Source organism: Schistocerca cancellata, chromosome 1, assembly GCF_023864275.1.
Source record: "Schistocerca cancellata isolate TAMUIC-IGC-003103 chromosome 1, iqSchCanc2.1, whole genome shotgun sequence".
Classification (NCBI taxonomy): domain Eukaryota; kingdom Metazoa; phylum Arthropoda; class Insecta; order Orthoptera; family Acrididae; genus Schistocerca; species Schistocerca cancellata.
Window position 1 is genome coordinate 300,504,925 of NC_064626.1, and position 19,261 is coordinate 300,524,185.

Below are 19,261 nucleotides of genomic sequence, written 5' to 3' on the forward strand. Positions count from 1 at the left end.
AATCCCATTCTTAAAACTTTCCAATCACACCTCAAATACTATCATGAGAAGGATTATTAATAAAGTTTCAAGAACTGGCTTTAAAAGATTACTCTAGAAATATACTACAGGCCCCACCATATCACTCACATAGGGATCATGAGGATGAGATCAGAATAATTACAGCATGCACAGAGCCACTCCAACAATCGTTCTTCGCATGCTCCATACTTGAATGAAATGTGAAGAAACCCTAATAACTGGTACATTGCCATGCACCTCATGTGGTTAGCAGAATATAGATGTAGATGCAGATATAGAACAAGGACTACAGGCACAAAGGATATGTTTTAGAGAGTGTTCAGACCTGCGCAATTCGAAAAAGCTGGTGTTGGTAGGAAGAATCCAGTTGGCTGTGAGGCAGTCACTGAAGTGAAGCACACCATGTTGGGCAGCGCACTGTCAATAACTGTGTGGTCCAGTTGTAACTTTGCCACAGTTTGGCAGTGGTGATTCATGCAGACAAGACAGCTTTTTGTTTGTCATGACTTCGTAGAAAAATGGCACAATGGTTGCATCTTAGTTTGTAGATTACACAGCTGGTTTCACAGGTAGCCCTGCCTTTATGGAGAATGTGATGCCTGTGACAGAACTGGATTAGGTGGTAGTGGGAGGATGTATGCGATAGGTCTTGCTTCTACATCTATTTCAAGGATATGAGCCATGAGGCAAAGGGTTGGCAGCAGGGGTGGAGTACATTTGGACAAGGGTACTGCATAGGTTCAGTCAGTGGCAGAATATCACTGTGGGAGGGATGGGGATGACAGTGGGGAGGATATGAATATCCTCTTGCAGTGGTATTCTGCTGTCCACCAAACCCATGCAATATCCTTGCCCACTACTCCATCCCTGCTCCCAACTTCTAGCCTCATATCCCATATCCTGGCAATAGACACAGATGCAAGGCATGTTCCATACATCTTCCCACTACCAACCACTCCAGTCCAGCCCAGGCACAAGCATCTCATACCTGTGAAAGCAGCCATGTTATCTTTAACCCTGCGGCAGGCGCGCTTAAGATTGTTGTGTCAGTGGGCGCATATGGCACTCAGTGCCGCCTACAATTAAATACATAAAAAAGCAGTTTTTTTAATTTTTTGGTGGAATTGATTATTTATTGTTTATAACATCATTCTTAACAGCAACTTTTAATATGATCTGTGTACATATATCCAAGGTGCATGGGAAAATTAGAAATGTTACAGAATATCTGACATACGTTTCCAGGATATTTCCTAAGCGCTACTTTAATAACTAATTCTAAATAAATTATAGCCACAGATATGATTCGATTGTTTACCATTGTTAAAGCAAGTTTTACAAAAACGTGTAATATGTGTAAAAACTTTGTAGTAATAATAAAGAATAAGGCAGTCAGTAAATACATATCAAGAATCACACACTTTCTTCCTCTGGAGAAGCTCTGCAATCACTACATGTGACAACATTGTGGCAATGTTGCTTGCAAACGAATATGGCACCTCCCGCACCTTCTTACAGTCTCATCGTGATTGGCGGGAATTGATTGATGAGGTGACATAAATCCTTGAATATCTTGTGGTAGAGTAGTGAGCTGAGCCCTTTCTTTCAAATGGCAGTCCATCAGAGCTAAGGCCAGGTTTGTTAGGTAGGTTCTTCTTCTGAATCTTTTCTCTGGATTGTTTGCAAAAAACAAGACCTGGGAATTTATCCCAGCAATATCCCGATAACGAAAAAACGATGCTAAGGGCCATCTTCTTGTGGTCCTTTGTTTAGACACATAATCCACAGTATCGACTCCACCTTTTGTTGCATTGTAGTCCAAATTTACAGCAGAATTGCCTGTAGTCATGTTGATTTCATCAGTTTCATGCATTGACGACAGGAAAAGCACAGCCTTGTTCCTTTTTGTTTGGCATGAAACAAGATAAAAGTAATCTTGAAATCGGAAAAGAGAGTTCCCAATTTCTCGCGATCTGTTGGGCAAAAATTCTTCTTGTTCTTTTTCAATATTCCAATGAAAGGTAGCCCATTTTCTAAGAGATGCTGGGCTACATGGTAACTACTGTAGTAGTTGTCCGTAGTTACATTCCTGAGAGTTCTCTCGATTAGCTCAACCAATCTCTTCACAATATCCATTGGCTGGTTAGATGCAACATATGGTCCAGAATTCTGTCTGCCGCAGTATACTTCAAATTTAAAAGTATAAAATGTCTTGCTATCGCACAATTCATACAACTTCAATCCATACTTAGCGGGATTATTCGGCATGTACTGAACAAAATCACAACGTCCGCAAAATGGGACAAGCATTTCTTCTATGGTTGTGAACTCCCCTGGACTGTAGTTATTTCTGCAGTTGTTCAAAAATGCCGAGTGGAGATTGCGGATGGCAGCAAGTTTATCAGTTGCTAGTCTTTCTTTTCTTGTAGAAGTATCATCAAACCTGAGTGACCGGGGCAAGAACAGAAAGCGCTTGTAGCTAAATGCTGTCCTTAGAACAATCATTCCTGTTCCATTTGATGCCCACAGTTCTAATACATTTGTGCGTCTTCCTTTTTGTACAGCAATGAGAAACAGTGCTCCTAAAAGAGCCGTTATTTCAGAAGCAGAAGTAGTTTTGCAATCTCCAGCCTTCGAGTAATTCACAAACGATCTCTTGTTATTTATGTACTTGTTTGTGCTTGCAAAGACATAATCAATTATCTCAGGATCAAAAAATTTGAGAAAACTTTCAGTTTCAGTTTTAGGTTCTCTTCCATTGCGTTTCGGGCCAGGTAGGACCTTGATTATATTCTTACATTTTGGTTTCCCTGGTAGTGCTAATGGATTATTTATCCACAAAGTTTCTTGGTCCTTACCAATATAAAAATGGCAGTCATCATGTGGCATTCCTTTCACTTCATTCCCGTCAACGCATGACTGCTCAGATTTGCTAGAATAATCTGCAGTTTCAATTATTTCTGCGTCCTCATCGCTGTCACAGAAATCTGCGTAATCTTCTCCATCAGATGATTGTAGAAGAAGACACTCAGTTTCTTCTGGTGTTAGTCCTTTCCTTTGAGCAGACCTGGGAGACAATAAAATAATTCTAATACGATAGCAGTGTTAATAACTAAATCATCATTCACCCACAGAGTTGTAAAACAAAGCTTCTAATCATCAAAACATTCGACAGTGGTATGGCTACATATACTTACATTACCGGTCACGTGCGGTAGGCAATGCCGTCTTGGTTCAGTCGTCCACTTCACAGGTGAGTCGCAACTGTTATGGTGGGTATAATGATGGCGCAGTAATGCAGTTTGGCGCATGACTAAACAATCGAAGCATATCTAGCACCACTGTTGTGTGCTCGGCACGCTGACGTAATTATTGAACGAAAACAAAATTGGCGGCACTGTATGCCGCCACGCGCCCGCCGCAGGGTTAAACTAACGTGCAACCACTGGACCACATTCTATATGGACATCAGAACTGTCAAGCTAAGTGCCCGCATGAATGCCCAATGACAAACTGTGAACAACTGACAGTTGGACCATCCAGTTGCTGAAGGTGGTGTCCAACATGACGTGCTTCAATACGATGACTGCTTCATAGCCTGTGGCACCTGGATTCTTCCTATGGACACCAGCTTTTTTGAACTGCGCAGGTGGAAACTCCATCTACAACATATCCTTTGTTCCTGTAATAGCCCTTGCCTCAAACTTCACTAGTTCCCGTCCAACACCATCTACCCTCTTCCCTGCTCACACTTCAGCCTTCTATTCCACCAACATATAAACCACCATTTGGCAATGTTTTACAGTATACATCTTCTGCACTATCTAGATTTTGGCTTTTATGCCATTATGAAGCACAATGCTAAAAGTTCTTAGACCATTAATATGTCATATCTTTCAAGACAGTTCAAAGTAGATAGACAAGACGTGTTTACCCGCTTTAGACTGCCTTAACAAATATGACATGTTAATGATCTAAGAACTTTTAGCACTGTACATGATAACTGCATAAAAGCCAGAATCTAATAGTACAGAAGCCACACTTAGCTGCCATGGACTACACTCGTGTGTATGAGGTGTGTGTGTGTGTGTGTGTGTGTGTGTGTGTGTGTGTGTGTGCGTGTGCGCGCATGTGCGTATGTCATCTATTTTGACAAAGGCCTTATTGGCCTAAAGCTTATTCTGTGACAGCCTTTTTGTTGTGCCTATCTGTGACTCAGCATCTCTGCTATATAATGAGTAGCAACTTTTCTTTTCATAATAAAGGAGTAGTAAAACTACATAAAGGAAAAGATAAGTGACTGAAAGTGGAGGTATTTCCGGCCCACGTTTAAGTCAATTCTTAAGCTACTGCTTATAAGTCACATGGTTTCTCCCTTCTGAGGTGAATAGATGCGTCGGGTATAGAAAATACAAAGATATCTAAAGTGAAAATCGTGAAGCATCAGTTACAAGCTGTGCAGTAACTTTAAAGTCATTCATTCACACATTACGCTCTGTTAATTTCAGTAAGAAGGAGAGCATTCAGCATTGTGGAATAACTCAACTTATACATTAATAGGAAGAAGCAGTAATTGCAGCTTACATCCATAAAGTATGCTAACAACTAATTACAAATAGTTTCGATCTGTCACATTATTAATTAGGAGAATGGCTTATTCATTACTTTTTATAATTGGAATATTATGTAAATTAGTAAAAAGATAGTTACTTTAAAAAAATCCTCTGCTCTTCTTCTTAAGCTATTTTGCTGCTGTTTTTATAAACGACTTCACATATATTAAGCATCTATGTAACTTAAAGACTTCAGAGTATTTGGCTTTTTAAATAGTGGAGAAGTTAAAAACTAATTAATTAGTTAGTTAGTTACTTTCATGTTCCACGACTCATTTTTCATGAAAAATCATTGTGATATGGGATGAATCATTTAACATTCATACTGCAAATTAATTTGTACATCTGTTTGTACTCTAAACATCACCATATAAACCCCCCCCCCCCTCCCCAAATGAAAACAGAACAGAAAGAGTTGTCAAGGAGAAACTTTTTCAATTTATTTTCAAATTTTACCTTGCTGTCTGTTAAACACTTTATATGGGTATTTGGTAAAAAATTTCTGTTGCAGTGTTGTGTACTCCATTCTGTGCTTAAGACAACCTTAATGATGAGTAGTGAATGTCATTTTTTCTTCTAGTATTGTAATTATGTACCTCATTGTTCCTTTTGAACTGTAGTGGATTATTTACAACAAACATCATGAGGGAGTAAATATACTGTGAAGCAGTAGTCAGAATGCTAAACTCCTTAACAGATGTCTACAAGATGATTATTCTTACAGCAAGATGATTATTCTTACAGCACGTTTTTGGGCAATGAAGAACGTCTGCCTTAAAGATGAGTTACCCCAGAACATTATTCCATATGACATTACTGAATGAAAATAAGCAAAATATGTCAACTTACTGACTTCTCTCCGCAAAATTGCTGATTCTAAGTGCAAATGTGACTGAACTAAGTTGTTTTAGAAGTTCCCAATTTTTTTTTTTCTTCAATTTAAATTCTCATCAATATGGACACCTAAGAATTTTGAATTTTCCACCCCTATGTATTATTTCATCACCATGTGTTAAAATTATCTTATCAATTGGCAACATGAAGTCTGTCCATGAGTCCACGATCATTTTATTTTTAGCACTTTTATTTTCACAAGTACGTCTTTATCACATAGATTTCTTTACACTTTATGACTGGTTTCGGCTTATTGCCATCTTCAGATCTGTTTTAAATATAAATATTGTGTGAGCAACCAGGTTCAATTACTTAAGATTAAATCTATACAAGTCTTAGTGATGAATGAAGTATAAAATATTTATAGCCACATATGGCAGCCATACATATCGTTAAAATATTCTGATATAAATAATCGTCAAGTTAAACATGTGCGTGCTAATACTCAGATTGCACCAGCATTTATACAAAAACCTAATGCCAGTAAAGGGCACTTTAGCCAGAGTACATAGTAAAACAGTGTTGCCAATATAAAGATTAAAATGACGTATGCAGTGTCTTTAGTTAAAAAATTTCCCCCTTGGCTAAACGAGTGCCTGTCATTAAAAACATATACTGATTTACTATATGTGAAATTAGACTCACACTTGAAATCCATAGAAAGTACAAATAATATACAATACAGCCCTTAGCCTGGTCAGGTAATATAAATTTTTATGAATGCCAGTATAAAAAGTATACAATAAAAAATTAAAAAATCACAAAATATTCTATCCTAAGATCAGTTAACAGTGAACAAAATCATAATACAATTAATAAATTAGTGACCCTTAATTAAAAATATAAAACTGATAACCGTTATTATATTAAAGTGCAGTACTGATAACGAATATGCCGTGGTTTCTCTGCATGACTTCCTTGTTTTCCTGTGGCTGAGCTCACGGAGGACGGCCCAGTCTCCTCGTCGCTGGCAGCCAGCACATGCCAATCTGTTGGGATGCTCCACACTACTCAAACTATTAGGTCTCTGAATATACAGTGTAAGAATTCAGGTTAAACTCGTTCTGTTAATTCAGCAGTAATTCCAGTTGTTTCCTGTGCACAAATCTCCAGATCTTCGAGCAGGTTCATTAACTGTCCCTTTGGCGCCCTACGCAACACTTTCATATTACTATCTATACGTCCTACCGAATGTCTTTCTCTGTCCAAATGTGTACCAAAGCTCTCTTATTTTGATTATATGTATGTTCTCTAAAATGAGTCTGGAAATTTCTTCCTGTCTGACCGATGTAAAATCTTACACAGTCCTGGCAGCTAATAACTTATAAACACCAGATCCCATAAATTTATTGCTGTAATTGTCAAGTCATTCAATGGCAGGAATAGTTATTGGCTTCTTTTGCCATCATTAATCTATATACTAACATCCCAATAAATGATAGATATGTTGGATATTATAAGGAGGAACTTGCTAACACATACGAAGATTAGTCAGGGTGAAATAATAGAACTGTTGGAAATTTTGGAACTTGTACTGTCATTTAATAATTTTAAGTTGAGCAACAAGATTTTTTATCAGAAGGAGAAGCTCGCAATGGGCAACAGTTTGTCTTGTACTTTAGCTGAGATATTTATAAATGAGCTAGAAAATTAGTTTTTTAAACAAAATCCTGATGTCTGCGAGAAAATTGTCTATTACAGATGATATTATACTACTATACAAAGGAGACGAAAGTGAAATACACGGGATAGCAGAGAGAATGGATGGGATGCACGAAAAAATTAAGTACACAGTGGAACTGGGAGAAGGAAGTATAAGTTTTTTGGATCTTAGGTTAACTAAAAGAGATGGAAGACATAAAATTAGCATATTTAGGAAGACAACGGCCACTGACACTATAATAAATGGCAGGTCCTTCCAGCCAGTAAGCCTAAATGTGCATACTTCAGAGCTATGTTTAACAGGATGCTAAAACTGTCACTTACCCCTAATGACAAGATGAGGAATTTAGTGTGGTTAAACAAGTAGCCACAGCAATTGCATAGAAAGATCATGACATAATGAAACTTTATTATAAACTAAAATCAAACATATGTGACAAGAAGAAGCCCATAGAACCAGAAGGCAAGAACTTTGTGGTTGTGTCATACAATGTTGTGTTTTCAGACAGAATTGTACAGGCCTTCAGAAAAATGAAAATAAAAATTGGGTTTCAAACGAAAGGTACAGTTGGTTGTAAGCTACGGCACAAAGTTGGCAATGACAGCAATAAATATATGGGATCTGGTGTTCATAAGTTATTAGCTGCCAGGACTGTGATATATTTTACATAGGTCAGACAGGGAGAAATTTCCAGACTAGTTTTAGAGAACATACAAATAATCAGAATAACACTGCTTTTGGTACACATTTGGACAGAGAAAGACATTCGGTAGGACGTATAAATAGTAATACGAAAGTGTTGCATAGGGCGCCAAAGGGACAGTTCATGAACCTGCTCAAAGAAATGGAGATTTATGTGCACTGGAAACAACAACTGGAATTACTGCTGAATTAACAGAACGAGTTTAACCTGAATGCTTACTCTGATATATTCAGAGACTTACTAGTTTGAGTAGCTTGGAGCACCCCAGCAGATTGGCGTGTGTCGGCTGCCAGCGACAAGGAGACTGGGCCGTCCTCCGTGAGCTCAAGCACAGGAAAACATGGAAGTCATGCAGAGAAACTGTGGTGTCACCGCCAGACACCACACTTGCTAGGTGGTAGCTTTAAATCGGCCGCGGTCCATTAGTACTTGTCGGACCTGCGTGTCGCCACTGTCAGTAATCGCAGACCAAGCACCACCACACGGCAGGTCTAGAGAGAGACGTACTAGCACTCGCCCAGTTGTACGACGACTTTGCTAGCGACTACACTGACGAAGCCTTTCTCTCATTTGCCGAGAGACAGCCTTCAGCCTTCAGCTAAGTCCATGACTACGACCTAGCAAGGCGCCATTAACCATATCTGGAGAGAGTCTCACTTGTATTAACAATAGCGATGTACCACAAGGATGAATTAAAGTTAAGTATTAACGCAGCTACGTATTTTTCTTTATAGCATTCATCACGTATCCTGTTTCAGACCTCACGCCAGCCGGCGTGAGTAAAGCATGCATTTCGGTTACCCATCACTGTGGACTGGCTGCCTTGTCAGTCCACAACAGAAACCACTACATATTTGTCAACAATACTGCACTCTAATATAATATCGATTATCAATTTTCTATTTTTAATTAAGGATCACTAATTTATTAATTGTGTTATGATTTCGTTCACTGTTAACTGATTTTAGGATAGAATATTTTGTGACTTTTTTATTTTTTATTTTATAATTTTTACACTGGCATTCATAAAAGTTTATTTTACCTAACCAGGCTAAGGGCTGTATTGTATATTATTTGTACTTTTTATGGATAAGTATGAGTCTAATTTCACATATAGTATATCAGTATATGTTTTTAATGACAGACGCTCATTTAGCCAAGGGGGAAAAATTTTTAACTAAAGACACTGCATACGTCATTTTAATCTTTATATTGGTGACACCCATTTACTGTGTACTCTGGCTAAAGGCATTAAGTTTTTGTAGAAATGCTCATGAGATCTGAGTATTAGCACACACGTTTAACTTGATGATGATTTATATCAGAATATTTTAACGGTATGTATGGCTGCCATACATGGCTATACATATTTTATATTTTTCATGCATCACTAGGACCTGTATAGACTTAATCTTAAGTAACTGAACATGGTTGCTTACACAATATTTATATTTACAACAGATCTGAAGATGGCGATAAGCCGAAATCGTCATAAAGTGTAAAGAAATCTGTGTGTTACACTTATCATTGGTGCAGTACCCCTAGAGGTGCAGAACTGAATATTATATGTCTTTGTGAAATTCAGGGTGAGACCATTTGTAGAAAACCAGTCAATGATATTTTTGAGAACTTTGTTCATCATTTCTTCCATTTCTGTATGTATAGTGGGAGTGATTAAAATACTGGTGTCACCTACAAAAAGAACTAATTCTGCTTATTGTACATTAGATGGTAGATCATTTACATATATGAGAAAACAGTAGTGGACTTAAGATTGAGCCTTGGGGAACCCCATACATGATTTCTCCCCAGTCAGAATTATGTCGCTGGATTCTGTTGGTTGAATTACTACTAGGCACAACTTTCTGCATTCTTTTGGTTAGATATGACATGATCCATTGGTTGGCTATACCATCAATCCCATAAAACTTCAAATTATCTAGGCATATACTATGATTCACACAATCAAATGCCTTGGATAGGTCACAGAAAATACCTACAGGTGCTATTTTGTTATTTAGTGCTTGTAATATCTGGTGTGTGAACATGTAAATGGCATTCTCAGTAGAGCAACCCTTCTGAAACCCACACTGTGATTTGCTAAGGATATTATTGTTGCCAAGGTGACATACTAGGCTAGAATACATCACCTCAAAAATTTTGGAAAATGATGTCAGCACTGAAATAGGTCAGTAGTTATTGACGTCTCTCTTATCACCTTTCGTAAATAGGGGTTTAACAATGGTGTATTTTAGTATCTCTGGAAACATGCCTTGAGTTAGTGACGCCTTACATGTTGCGGACAATACTGAGCTTATTATATGGGAACAAATCTTTAGTAATCTATTGGAAACACCATCAAAACCGGAAGAGCTTTTATTCTTGAGAAAATGTATGACCTCTCTTAATTTCAGAAGTAGAAGTTGGTGGTGCATTCATATGATGTAATTTTATGAGAGTTACTTATTCAACATATTGCTGTGATCTTTCTCTTGAACTGTTAGTCCCTATGCTTTCTACTATGTTTAAGAAATGATTATTACATACATTTGCTACCTGTGACTTGTCATTTATAACAATACCATTCAATTCAATAGTAATGTTACTCTCTTCTGAGGGCACTTGTTCTGTTGCTTGCTTCTTCCTCCTCCTCTTCTTCTTCTTCTTCTTCTTCTTCCTCCTCCTCCTCCTCCTCCTCCTCCTCCTCCTCCTCCTCCTCCTCCTCCGAATGGGCCAGCTAAGGACCACGATATTCAACTTTTCAGCCTGGAGAGGGACTTGATGTTTGCCCAGCTGCCCAGTGATCCCACATTCTCTGGCTATGTTTCTCCTCTCTCCCCTTTGTCCAAAGGGTGCCAGTCATATTACGGGGTGATCTGTCCTAAAACCTCTTTTCTTTTAGTATCCTTCTGAGAAGTGCTTGGTTTCTAATGTCACTTTCAGTTATGTTCAGTTTCCAGATGCCTGTCTTGATTTCTATCAGCCATGATGTCACGGTCTTCCTGCTCTTCCAGTAGTTGAGGAGTTGGGTTAGTCAGTCTTGTTTGGTCCATCCTTGTGATATGTCCATAGAAAGTGAGACATCTCTTCCCGGCTACATCTGTGATTTTCTCAGTATGATTGTATAGCTCCTGGTTTTATTGTCTTCTGGACTCACCATCTGTTCTGATCGGTCCCAGAATTTCTCTCGGGGTCTTCCTCTCCTGAATCTCTAATCTGTCAAGCCTTTCCTGCTCAGATTCAAGCATTCTGAGGCATATAGGGCTTCAGGGTGCTTTTCTAATGACAACTGAAGTCCTACCTTGGCAGCCTGCATTTTGAGCATACTGATTTGCTTTACTGCTACTTCCACTGAGCTTGCTATAACAGGGTGAATACGTGGACAAGGGAAAAAAATTCCCAGATTTCCCGGTTAAGTATACATTTTCTCCTGGATGAAAATACACTTTTTCCGCGTTAAGTGACAGAATAATTTTCCTCGGAACGGTAAAACTTATCAATTCTTTGAATGGTTGTGGTTTCATACACTGGTGTAGGATTTCCTGGCCCTATAGAAAACCAAACTCAGTAAAAAAAAAAAAAAAAAAAAAACACATTTTGGAAAGATCTTTGATGTGCAGTAACATGTACGCTGCAAATTTTCGTATTACGAAAGTATAAGTTTGAATTACACCAAACACCACATGTTACTTTTTGAAGCACTGAAATCGAGATTGCAATGCACTTTTGTAAGCCAGTCATAGCTCATGTCACGTGATCTCGCCAGCCGATAACAGCATATATTCAGAGCATAGGACATGTGACATAGTCAGCCAATAGCAACATCACTGTTAAGTAGCGCGTATACACCAATTGGAAAAGTTAACTGTTTAAATTAATATACATAGTGTTGCTACAAGAAAAGCAAAGCTCTATACATAATATTCGTCTCAAATATTAATAAGCTGGAAGAGAAGCTAAGCTTTCACATATAATGATCTTCTTTGTGCATGTTACACTTTAAGCTGCATCACACAAATGTGACAGTAAAATTTTTAATAACGACATAAATGTCTGATCTTCTGGGCTCGAAATTTTTCTAAATGGTCGCCTTCAAAGAGTTGATTTTCAAATGAGAGGCAAACGCGCTGTGGTTTAAGAAATTCATTGTACACTCTCACACACAGTTCAGCTTGCCTAAGAGGAAATTTATTTTGAAAGTAACGCTTTTCAAACAACCATTCACAATATTTTCCTGCGACCTGTTAGAAATAGGTTCGTTTCAGCAATTGCCAGAGAGCGTCAGGTAACAGGTGTCACCGCGCTTGTGCAGCTATGATGGGGCAGGAAGCCTGTATGTTCGTACATGTAAAACATTAAGAGATCTTACATTATGTCATAAAAGAAACAAGATATCAGAGGATACTCCAAGAGCATCGGAATATCGTGATCCATAGAAATTTGCGTAATTCGGCTTACAGTGCACATTCGTATGTCCAGATTCGGATGCAAATTTTCTTGGAGTATCAGTACTGTATTATCTCATGTTTGGTTCTTTATTATGGCATTATGCCATATGTGCTACAAGATGAAGAGATGCACTTTTGAAATGCAGCAAACAGTTGAAACTAGCCAATAGTGTTCATTTCAAATAAATTGACTGCCTCAGCAGAAAAGATTAATAAAAACCAAATTTCTTTAGCAAACCGACAAAAATTACTTCATTGTTCTGCAAGGCAATTAATGCTTCACTGTCAGAAAGGTGGAAATAAAATCTGAAACTAATAACATATTTTGGCCTTCCATAATTATGTGAATGCATTTTAATTCACTTGATAGCTCCCGGCCACAGAAATCCATTTTGTTTTCATTTTATGTGAAGGCAATAAATGAAGAGGAAGCAGCAAAATCACTAAACGTAAACATGGGTCGTGTGGAGATTACCCATCTCACCACTATGACTCAGACTGTTCAGTGCATCAGCCCCGGATCTATGATATTTCTGAACTGTGGCAATACTAGATAGTGGTTCCCTCCCAACCCTCTCCCTTCCTCCCTCGAGTGTTTGAGTTAGGACTCCAAAATTTGAAAGAAAGAAAGAAAAAAAAAAAAAAAAAAAAAATCGACTTTTCAAAAATATGTTCATTTTGTAGCACACACCTTTCTCAACAGTCTGATACATAAAGCATTTGTTCAAGAAAATTTAAGACATATTATTTGGTCTCAAGTGCACCAAAGTGCAGTGTCATGCCTCTTCACACAGCAATCTTCTATCGCAAGTCATTGTACTTTGCTCTGTGGAATTCAAATGTATAATATTTTGTAATGGATGCCATCAAACTATATTCAGGAGAGTGGAAATTAAAATGTCCTGTGGTGTCTCTCCTCCTCTCAGTCAGCTAGTTTGACATCCAGCCCCTCCGCCCCCCCCCCCCCCCTTTTCATTTTCTTTTTTTTTTTAAAAAAAAGAAACCCCGCAGTTAATATTGGATGGGATTATTTGTAACCCGAAAATCTGCATTCTTTATTGCCTATTAGCTAATAACTTGCTTTTTGTGTGTAACATAAAATTAAACACAGGATATATGAAACCAATAAAGACCAGTGACAAGCAAGACAGTAGACATTTCTTCAATCCTTAAGTCCTAGCAGTTTTTTCTCTCTAACCTTGCTACAGCTTTACATGGTGTCCTTTCCTTTCTGCGGAAGGATCTATTACCTCATCAAACATTTTGCCACATGAAAAAACGAAATGTCATTGTCTAATACTGAAAAAGCTGTTAATACAAACAGTACCCAAGACTGGTGTGGTTTCTCCATCTGATTAGATGTATTTTGTCACTGTCTGGTAGATAAAATGAAATAGGTCTGTCTAATATTCCAACAATTGTAACACACACCAAATAAACAGGCTGTTTTAGCACAAACGGTCACTTTCTTTTAACATCACAGAATATAATTCATGAAGTACCAACATCAAATGCCTATTAGGCCTACTACAAGCAAAAAGCTTTATGTTTGGAAATAGTTTGACATTTCATTCATACGCTCCAGCTTCTCAAGCACAAGATCGAAAAGTAGTAGTATGAATTTTTTTATATAAATTTGGAATCGTCATATTCTTCTATAATTTGTGTGATGTCCTCATTTCTTCTCCTCCCTCGTTCTAACAAACAATCTTGTCATCACTATTTCTGTTAACTATTCCTGCCAGTGTCAAAACTTATTCTCTGGTTAATTTCACTGACCCTGCCACAATCAACCACTTAGTTATCCCGCGTTTATTCTCCGGTTAGGCGTTATTACATGTCCGTACAATGCGTTTTCTGCACTATTCCCAGAATAGAACTAAGGCAGCTGCTACCGGGCCGTTTGGCTTTATTCCGTTCAGCTCGTATAGCCTCGTCCCCTTCTGTCGGCAAGAAAGCTTATTTCTAGATGTGATGGGGATTCCCCTGGCAGAGACATCATGTACACTATGCACGCATTCAAAAATCAACTTGTGATCCATTCAGAAATAAACTTAGAATATGTTCATAAATGTTCAAAAACCAACAGGGACGCGTTTCAAAATCCTATGTATAATCAATAGACCAATGTGCGCTGGACACTAGGCGCTTTGTGAAAAAAGGTCTTTTTCCTCAAGAATATGAATTCTTGCCGCCTGAGGCAGATACCCCAGTTTGCCCTCATTGAATCTGGCAGCTTGCGTGCACCAGTAAAATTTTTACAGGTAGCATCTTGCTGCTTGCTGCTACTGCTTATATGGCTAACAGCCACACTTCTGTAGCCAGAAACGGGAGAAGGTACTACACATGCGCAACTCAACTGAGCATGCGCATGAGCCGCTCACAACTGCTCAAACGAATCTAACGTAAATGGCTGTGACGTCACGCTCATCAGAGGCAGTTTGTTGTTATGAAGCATTGCACAGTCTTCCTAACGCCTTTGACATATTTTGCTGTTGGCAGACATTTGTAGAGCACTGTGTTTTGCTGTTGTATATGGCACATTTCCTTTGCAACTTGAATTTTACTTTCAGTTATTTTTCTCTCATTCTTATTTTATTGCTGCAATATTATTCTGCAGTAGTGGGATACCGTAATATACTTTGTAAAGTATTGTTTCTTACCAGTCAAAATTACAAAAATTTAAAAGAAAACTAAAACAAAACAAAAAATTCTCGGAATTCTAAAAAATTCCCAGGTTTTTCCGTTTTCTCCCGGATGAAAGAATTACCAGGTTTTCCCTGGATCTGCTGTCTGTCCCAGGTCATATATACCCTGTATAAGTGCCGGATCATCTGTGAAAGCTACACAATCTACTACTAGTCCCTTTCGTGTGTGTCCCAGGTAAGTACCGCTTGGTATATTTTGTAATTCCATTTCTTTTCGCGACTCTCTGATCACCTTGTCCAGTGCACAGTTGAAGTGAAAAGGTGAAAGTCCATCTCTCTGTCTCACTCCTGTCTACATCGCAAAGCTTTCTGGAAATGTTCCTCGAAACTTTACTCATAATCTGGTGATACTCAGGGTCTTTTGGATAAGGCTGTGGGTTTTTTGGTCCAGGCCCGTTGCAAAATTTTCATAAGAGTATGTCTGTCGATTGAATCGTATACTTTCTTGAAGTCAACGAAAGTAACTACATACTTTTTTTTCACTAGTTTAGTTTTACTTAATACTGACTTCAAGTAATGGATCTGTTCAGCACAAGAACGTCCTTTTCTAAAACACCCTGATAACCTCCAAGTTTTGGGTCCATTTGAGGTACGGCTCTGTTCAATAATGCCTTAGATAATATCTTACAGGTGACGTGTATCAATGGATCCCTCTATAACTGTTGATGCAGTCAAATCACCCTTCTTGTGTAAGGCATGGATCAGAGCAGATGCTTCACTGTATTGCATATTGCCTTAAAATTGTTGTTAGATGTACTGATTTCTGACATTGTGTGCATGTTTCTTGACTTTTTAATAACCTTGCTTAATAATATTCAGTAGTCTTTGTAGTGTGCAACTGCGGCAGCGTCTCTACTTGTTCTTGCCAAAAGATACATTTCCCTTTTCCTTTCACACGATACTTTAATCCCCTTAGTGATCCATGATGTTTTACATGGCTGTTTAACATCCTTTCTGATTAGCTTAAGCAAAAAGCTGCTTTCAAATGCTGATATGAATTTATCATGGAATAGATTAAATTTTATATTGGCATTTGGTTCTTCATAAATTTCATCCCAGGTTGTTTCTTGTAAACTACTCTTAAAAATTAATGATTCTGACTTCCACTGAGGTGTATCCACACTGTAAGGCACTATGTCATTTATCCTGACTAAATGTGCATCATGATCAGAGAGAGCATTTGTTACTGGGTAAACAGCTATTTTTCTTGCTTTGTGCCTCAACAAAGAAAACATCAATTAGGGACCTAATGTCTTTATCCACCCATGTTGGAAAGTTAACTACTGAGAGCAAATTGTAGGCTCCAGATAAGGTTTCCAGATCATTTTTCCTATCAGAATCTTTTAGAAAATCTACATTGAAGTCGCCACAGACTATTAACTGCTTGTTGATAGACAGCACAGTAATAAATCCAGATTCCTCACAAATAATTCAAAATTTCCCACTGGGGATCTATATACTGTTACAATTAAAAGTGAACTGTTTTTCAGCATTAAGTCACAAGCACACATTTCTATGTGCTGATCACTACAAAATCTACTTGTGCCAATGCTTTTCAACCTGTGTTCTGTCTTAATATATGCCAGTGTTCTGTCTTAATATATGCCACAACTCCTCCTTTTCCCACATTAGTTCTGCATGAGTAAGCTGCTAGACTGTAATCTTTTATATGTAACTTATCTAACCCTGTGGTTACATGGTGCTCAGGATGTCTACCTTTTCCTCTAAATTTTGCAAGCAGGCAAGAAGCTTTTCTACGTTATTACTCAATCCTCTAATATTTTGGTGGAATAAGCTAACCTTACATTTCTGTGCATTCTTGTGGGGCTCTTCTGTTATAGTGGCTTCTTTCAAAACAGGGTGCATGAAACTGGATTCTTATCTAAAAAAGGTGCCCATCTGACACCAGTAACCAATCAACTTAAACATTAGTCTTAAACAGAATTTGCATCTCTGAGTCGAAATACTCTGATAAATTATAGAAGGGGTGGGCAATACACTATGATTTATCTGAGTATTTGAAATTTACTGTAAAACCTACTGAAGATCATTACAGTAAAATACAAATCTCCACCCTGCATCCTAGACAGAGATGCAAAGTGAATATGAAAGTTAATGTTACTTCTAGAACTGTGGTAGTAACTTTGACAATACATCACGAGTTCATTCTTATTATTAATCACAAATACTATTAAGAACAAAAATTAATGGCAGGTGTGTGTCTGAATGGGAAGGTCCCTGAAGAGGCCCCTGGACAATGTTTCATTACTGTCCCTAATAACATATGAAAAACACAAAAAAAAATGGTTCAAATGGCTCTGAGCACTATGGGACTTAACACCTGTGGTCATCAGTCCCCTAGAACTTAGAACTACTTAAACCTAACTAACCTAAGGACATCACACACATCCATGACCGAGGCAGGATTCGAACCTGCGACCGTAGTAGTCGCGCGGTTCCGGACTGAGCGCCTGAACCGCTAGACCACCGCGGCCGGCTATGAAAAACACAAATATCAGACTTACTAACACAGTCCAAAAGCAACAAGTGAGGATTCAAGACATACAGAAGAAGGTACTAAATTCCCACATACAGGTAACCAAACAAACACAAACAAACAATATTAATTGAGAAATACATAATCTACTGACTTACCACAAGAAAGCAAACTGACGTACCCATAAAATGTTAGGGTGTCACAAAATAATAATGAGCAACAGTTACAATAAAAGGTCTGTATGTTTAGGATGTGAAACAGTGATGCTTTCCTAAATACTGACATCAATGGCCCACATCCAAATTGTGATATTTGATCAGCAAGACAGAAGAAATATGAAATTCTTTTCTCGGCCTACAGTATATGAAAATTCTAAAATAAAATTTAGTGTTCTGTCTAGTATCTTCAAATACTACTGACCGTGAATTTTCTTTTGACTGATGTTAAGCCTTAGCAGTCTCTCACTGCTGGAACAGTTTGCATGCCATCAAGAGATTTAATTATCTGTGTGTTCTTGTATTGCTACCAATTTTTTCTGTTCATACCAAAAGCAAACTTTTGTAAAGGGTGTTGAAATGGAATGCATTGAGTAAATGTGAAAGAAAAACCTTTCATTTCAGTAAATATACATTCTTCTAGGGATATTCTTATTGTTAAGGGCTTCAAAAATCTATTATTATATGAGGAAAATATATAAGACACACAAATGTTGAAGAAAAACAAATACAAACTAATACTTAACACATATGAACAAAAATTAATAGCACACATACATGAAAATTCGTACAAAAACAGGAAAAGAAGAGAATCAAAGAATCTGAGGTAGGGTGTTGCAGAAAGAGGATGAAAATTAAGTGGAGTGACAAGAAGCAAGGAAATTGTCTGCAGAATTGATGAGGAAAGGAATTATGGAAAACACTGACTAAAAGAAAGGATAGGATGATAGTACAGTAAACTTTCTTATAAGTACACGTTCAGTGCAATGTATAAGAGAGGCTATGCAACAGGGGGAAAGTAACTGAGATTAAACAACATTTAATGTAATGCTGTTTGTTAAACTGTTTGAACACTCCTTTGCATTACTACTGAAAAGGTGAAAACTGTGAATAGATCACATTTAGTGTAAGAAGACTATGTAAACTGTGAGCATACTACAGCGTAACTACTATTTTTTAGACTTGCCATTGAATAAAGTTTCCTTGTAACTTTGTCACTGAAGTTACCCCAGACTGTGTATTCTTCCCTATTGTATTGAACAATCAATCTTTCAACTTCTTTCATAAGATTCTCATCATCAATCTTGATATCTACATTTATAGGTACGTTAGGGAACATCTGAAATACTTCTTCCAAAAGTACAATTCTTCTCTCCTCTTCTTTCCCTGAACCAACAAAAGTGTGACCTGCAAAAAGCATTCCTTATGACCAAATAACAATAACAACAATAATGTAGCATGTCCACAGCCATAATATTATTAAACTACAAAAATAAAGCATACACGACTATGTTTATAAATAAATGAAGCTACCACTCTCAAAAATAAGTTAGTTATTTAGTTAAATGTTCCACGGATCATTTTGTACGACAAATCGTAATGATGTGGAACGAGTCATTTTATGTTGACATCATGAATTAATTTGTATGTATGGCTATATTCTGAACATTTACAAGTTACACGCAAGCACGGGCGAATCCCCCTCCCCTGCCCCACAC

The 19,261-nt window shown here is 37.7% G+C and overlaps 1 protein-coding gene across 2 annotated transcripts in view; it reads right to left on the reverse strand.

Annotated features, from left to right (window-relative positions):
- The window catches only part of LOC126172185 (lysophospholipase D GDPD1-like), a 155,743-nt gene that overhangs the window by 73,629 nt on the left and 62,853 nt on the right, over window positions 1-19,261 (reverse strand). For both annotated transcript variants that reach the window (XM_049920859.1, XM_049920860.1), the window contains one exon: window positions 18,730-18,950. In XM_049920859.1, the coding sequence (XP_049776816.1) occupies window positions 18,730-18,950 (221 nt within the window). The remainder of the gene's footprint in view (window positions 1-18,729; window positions 18,951-19,261) is intronic.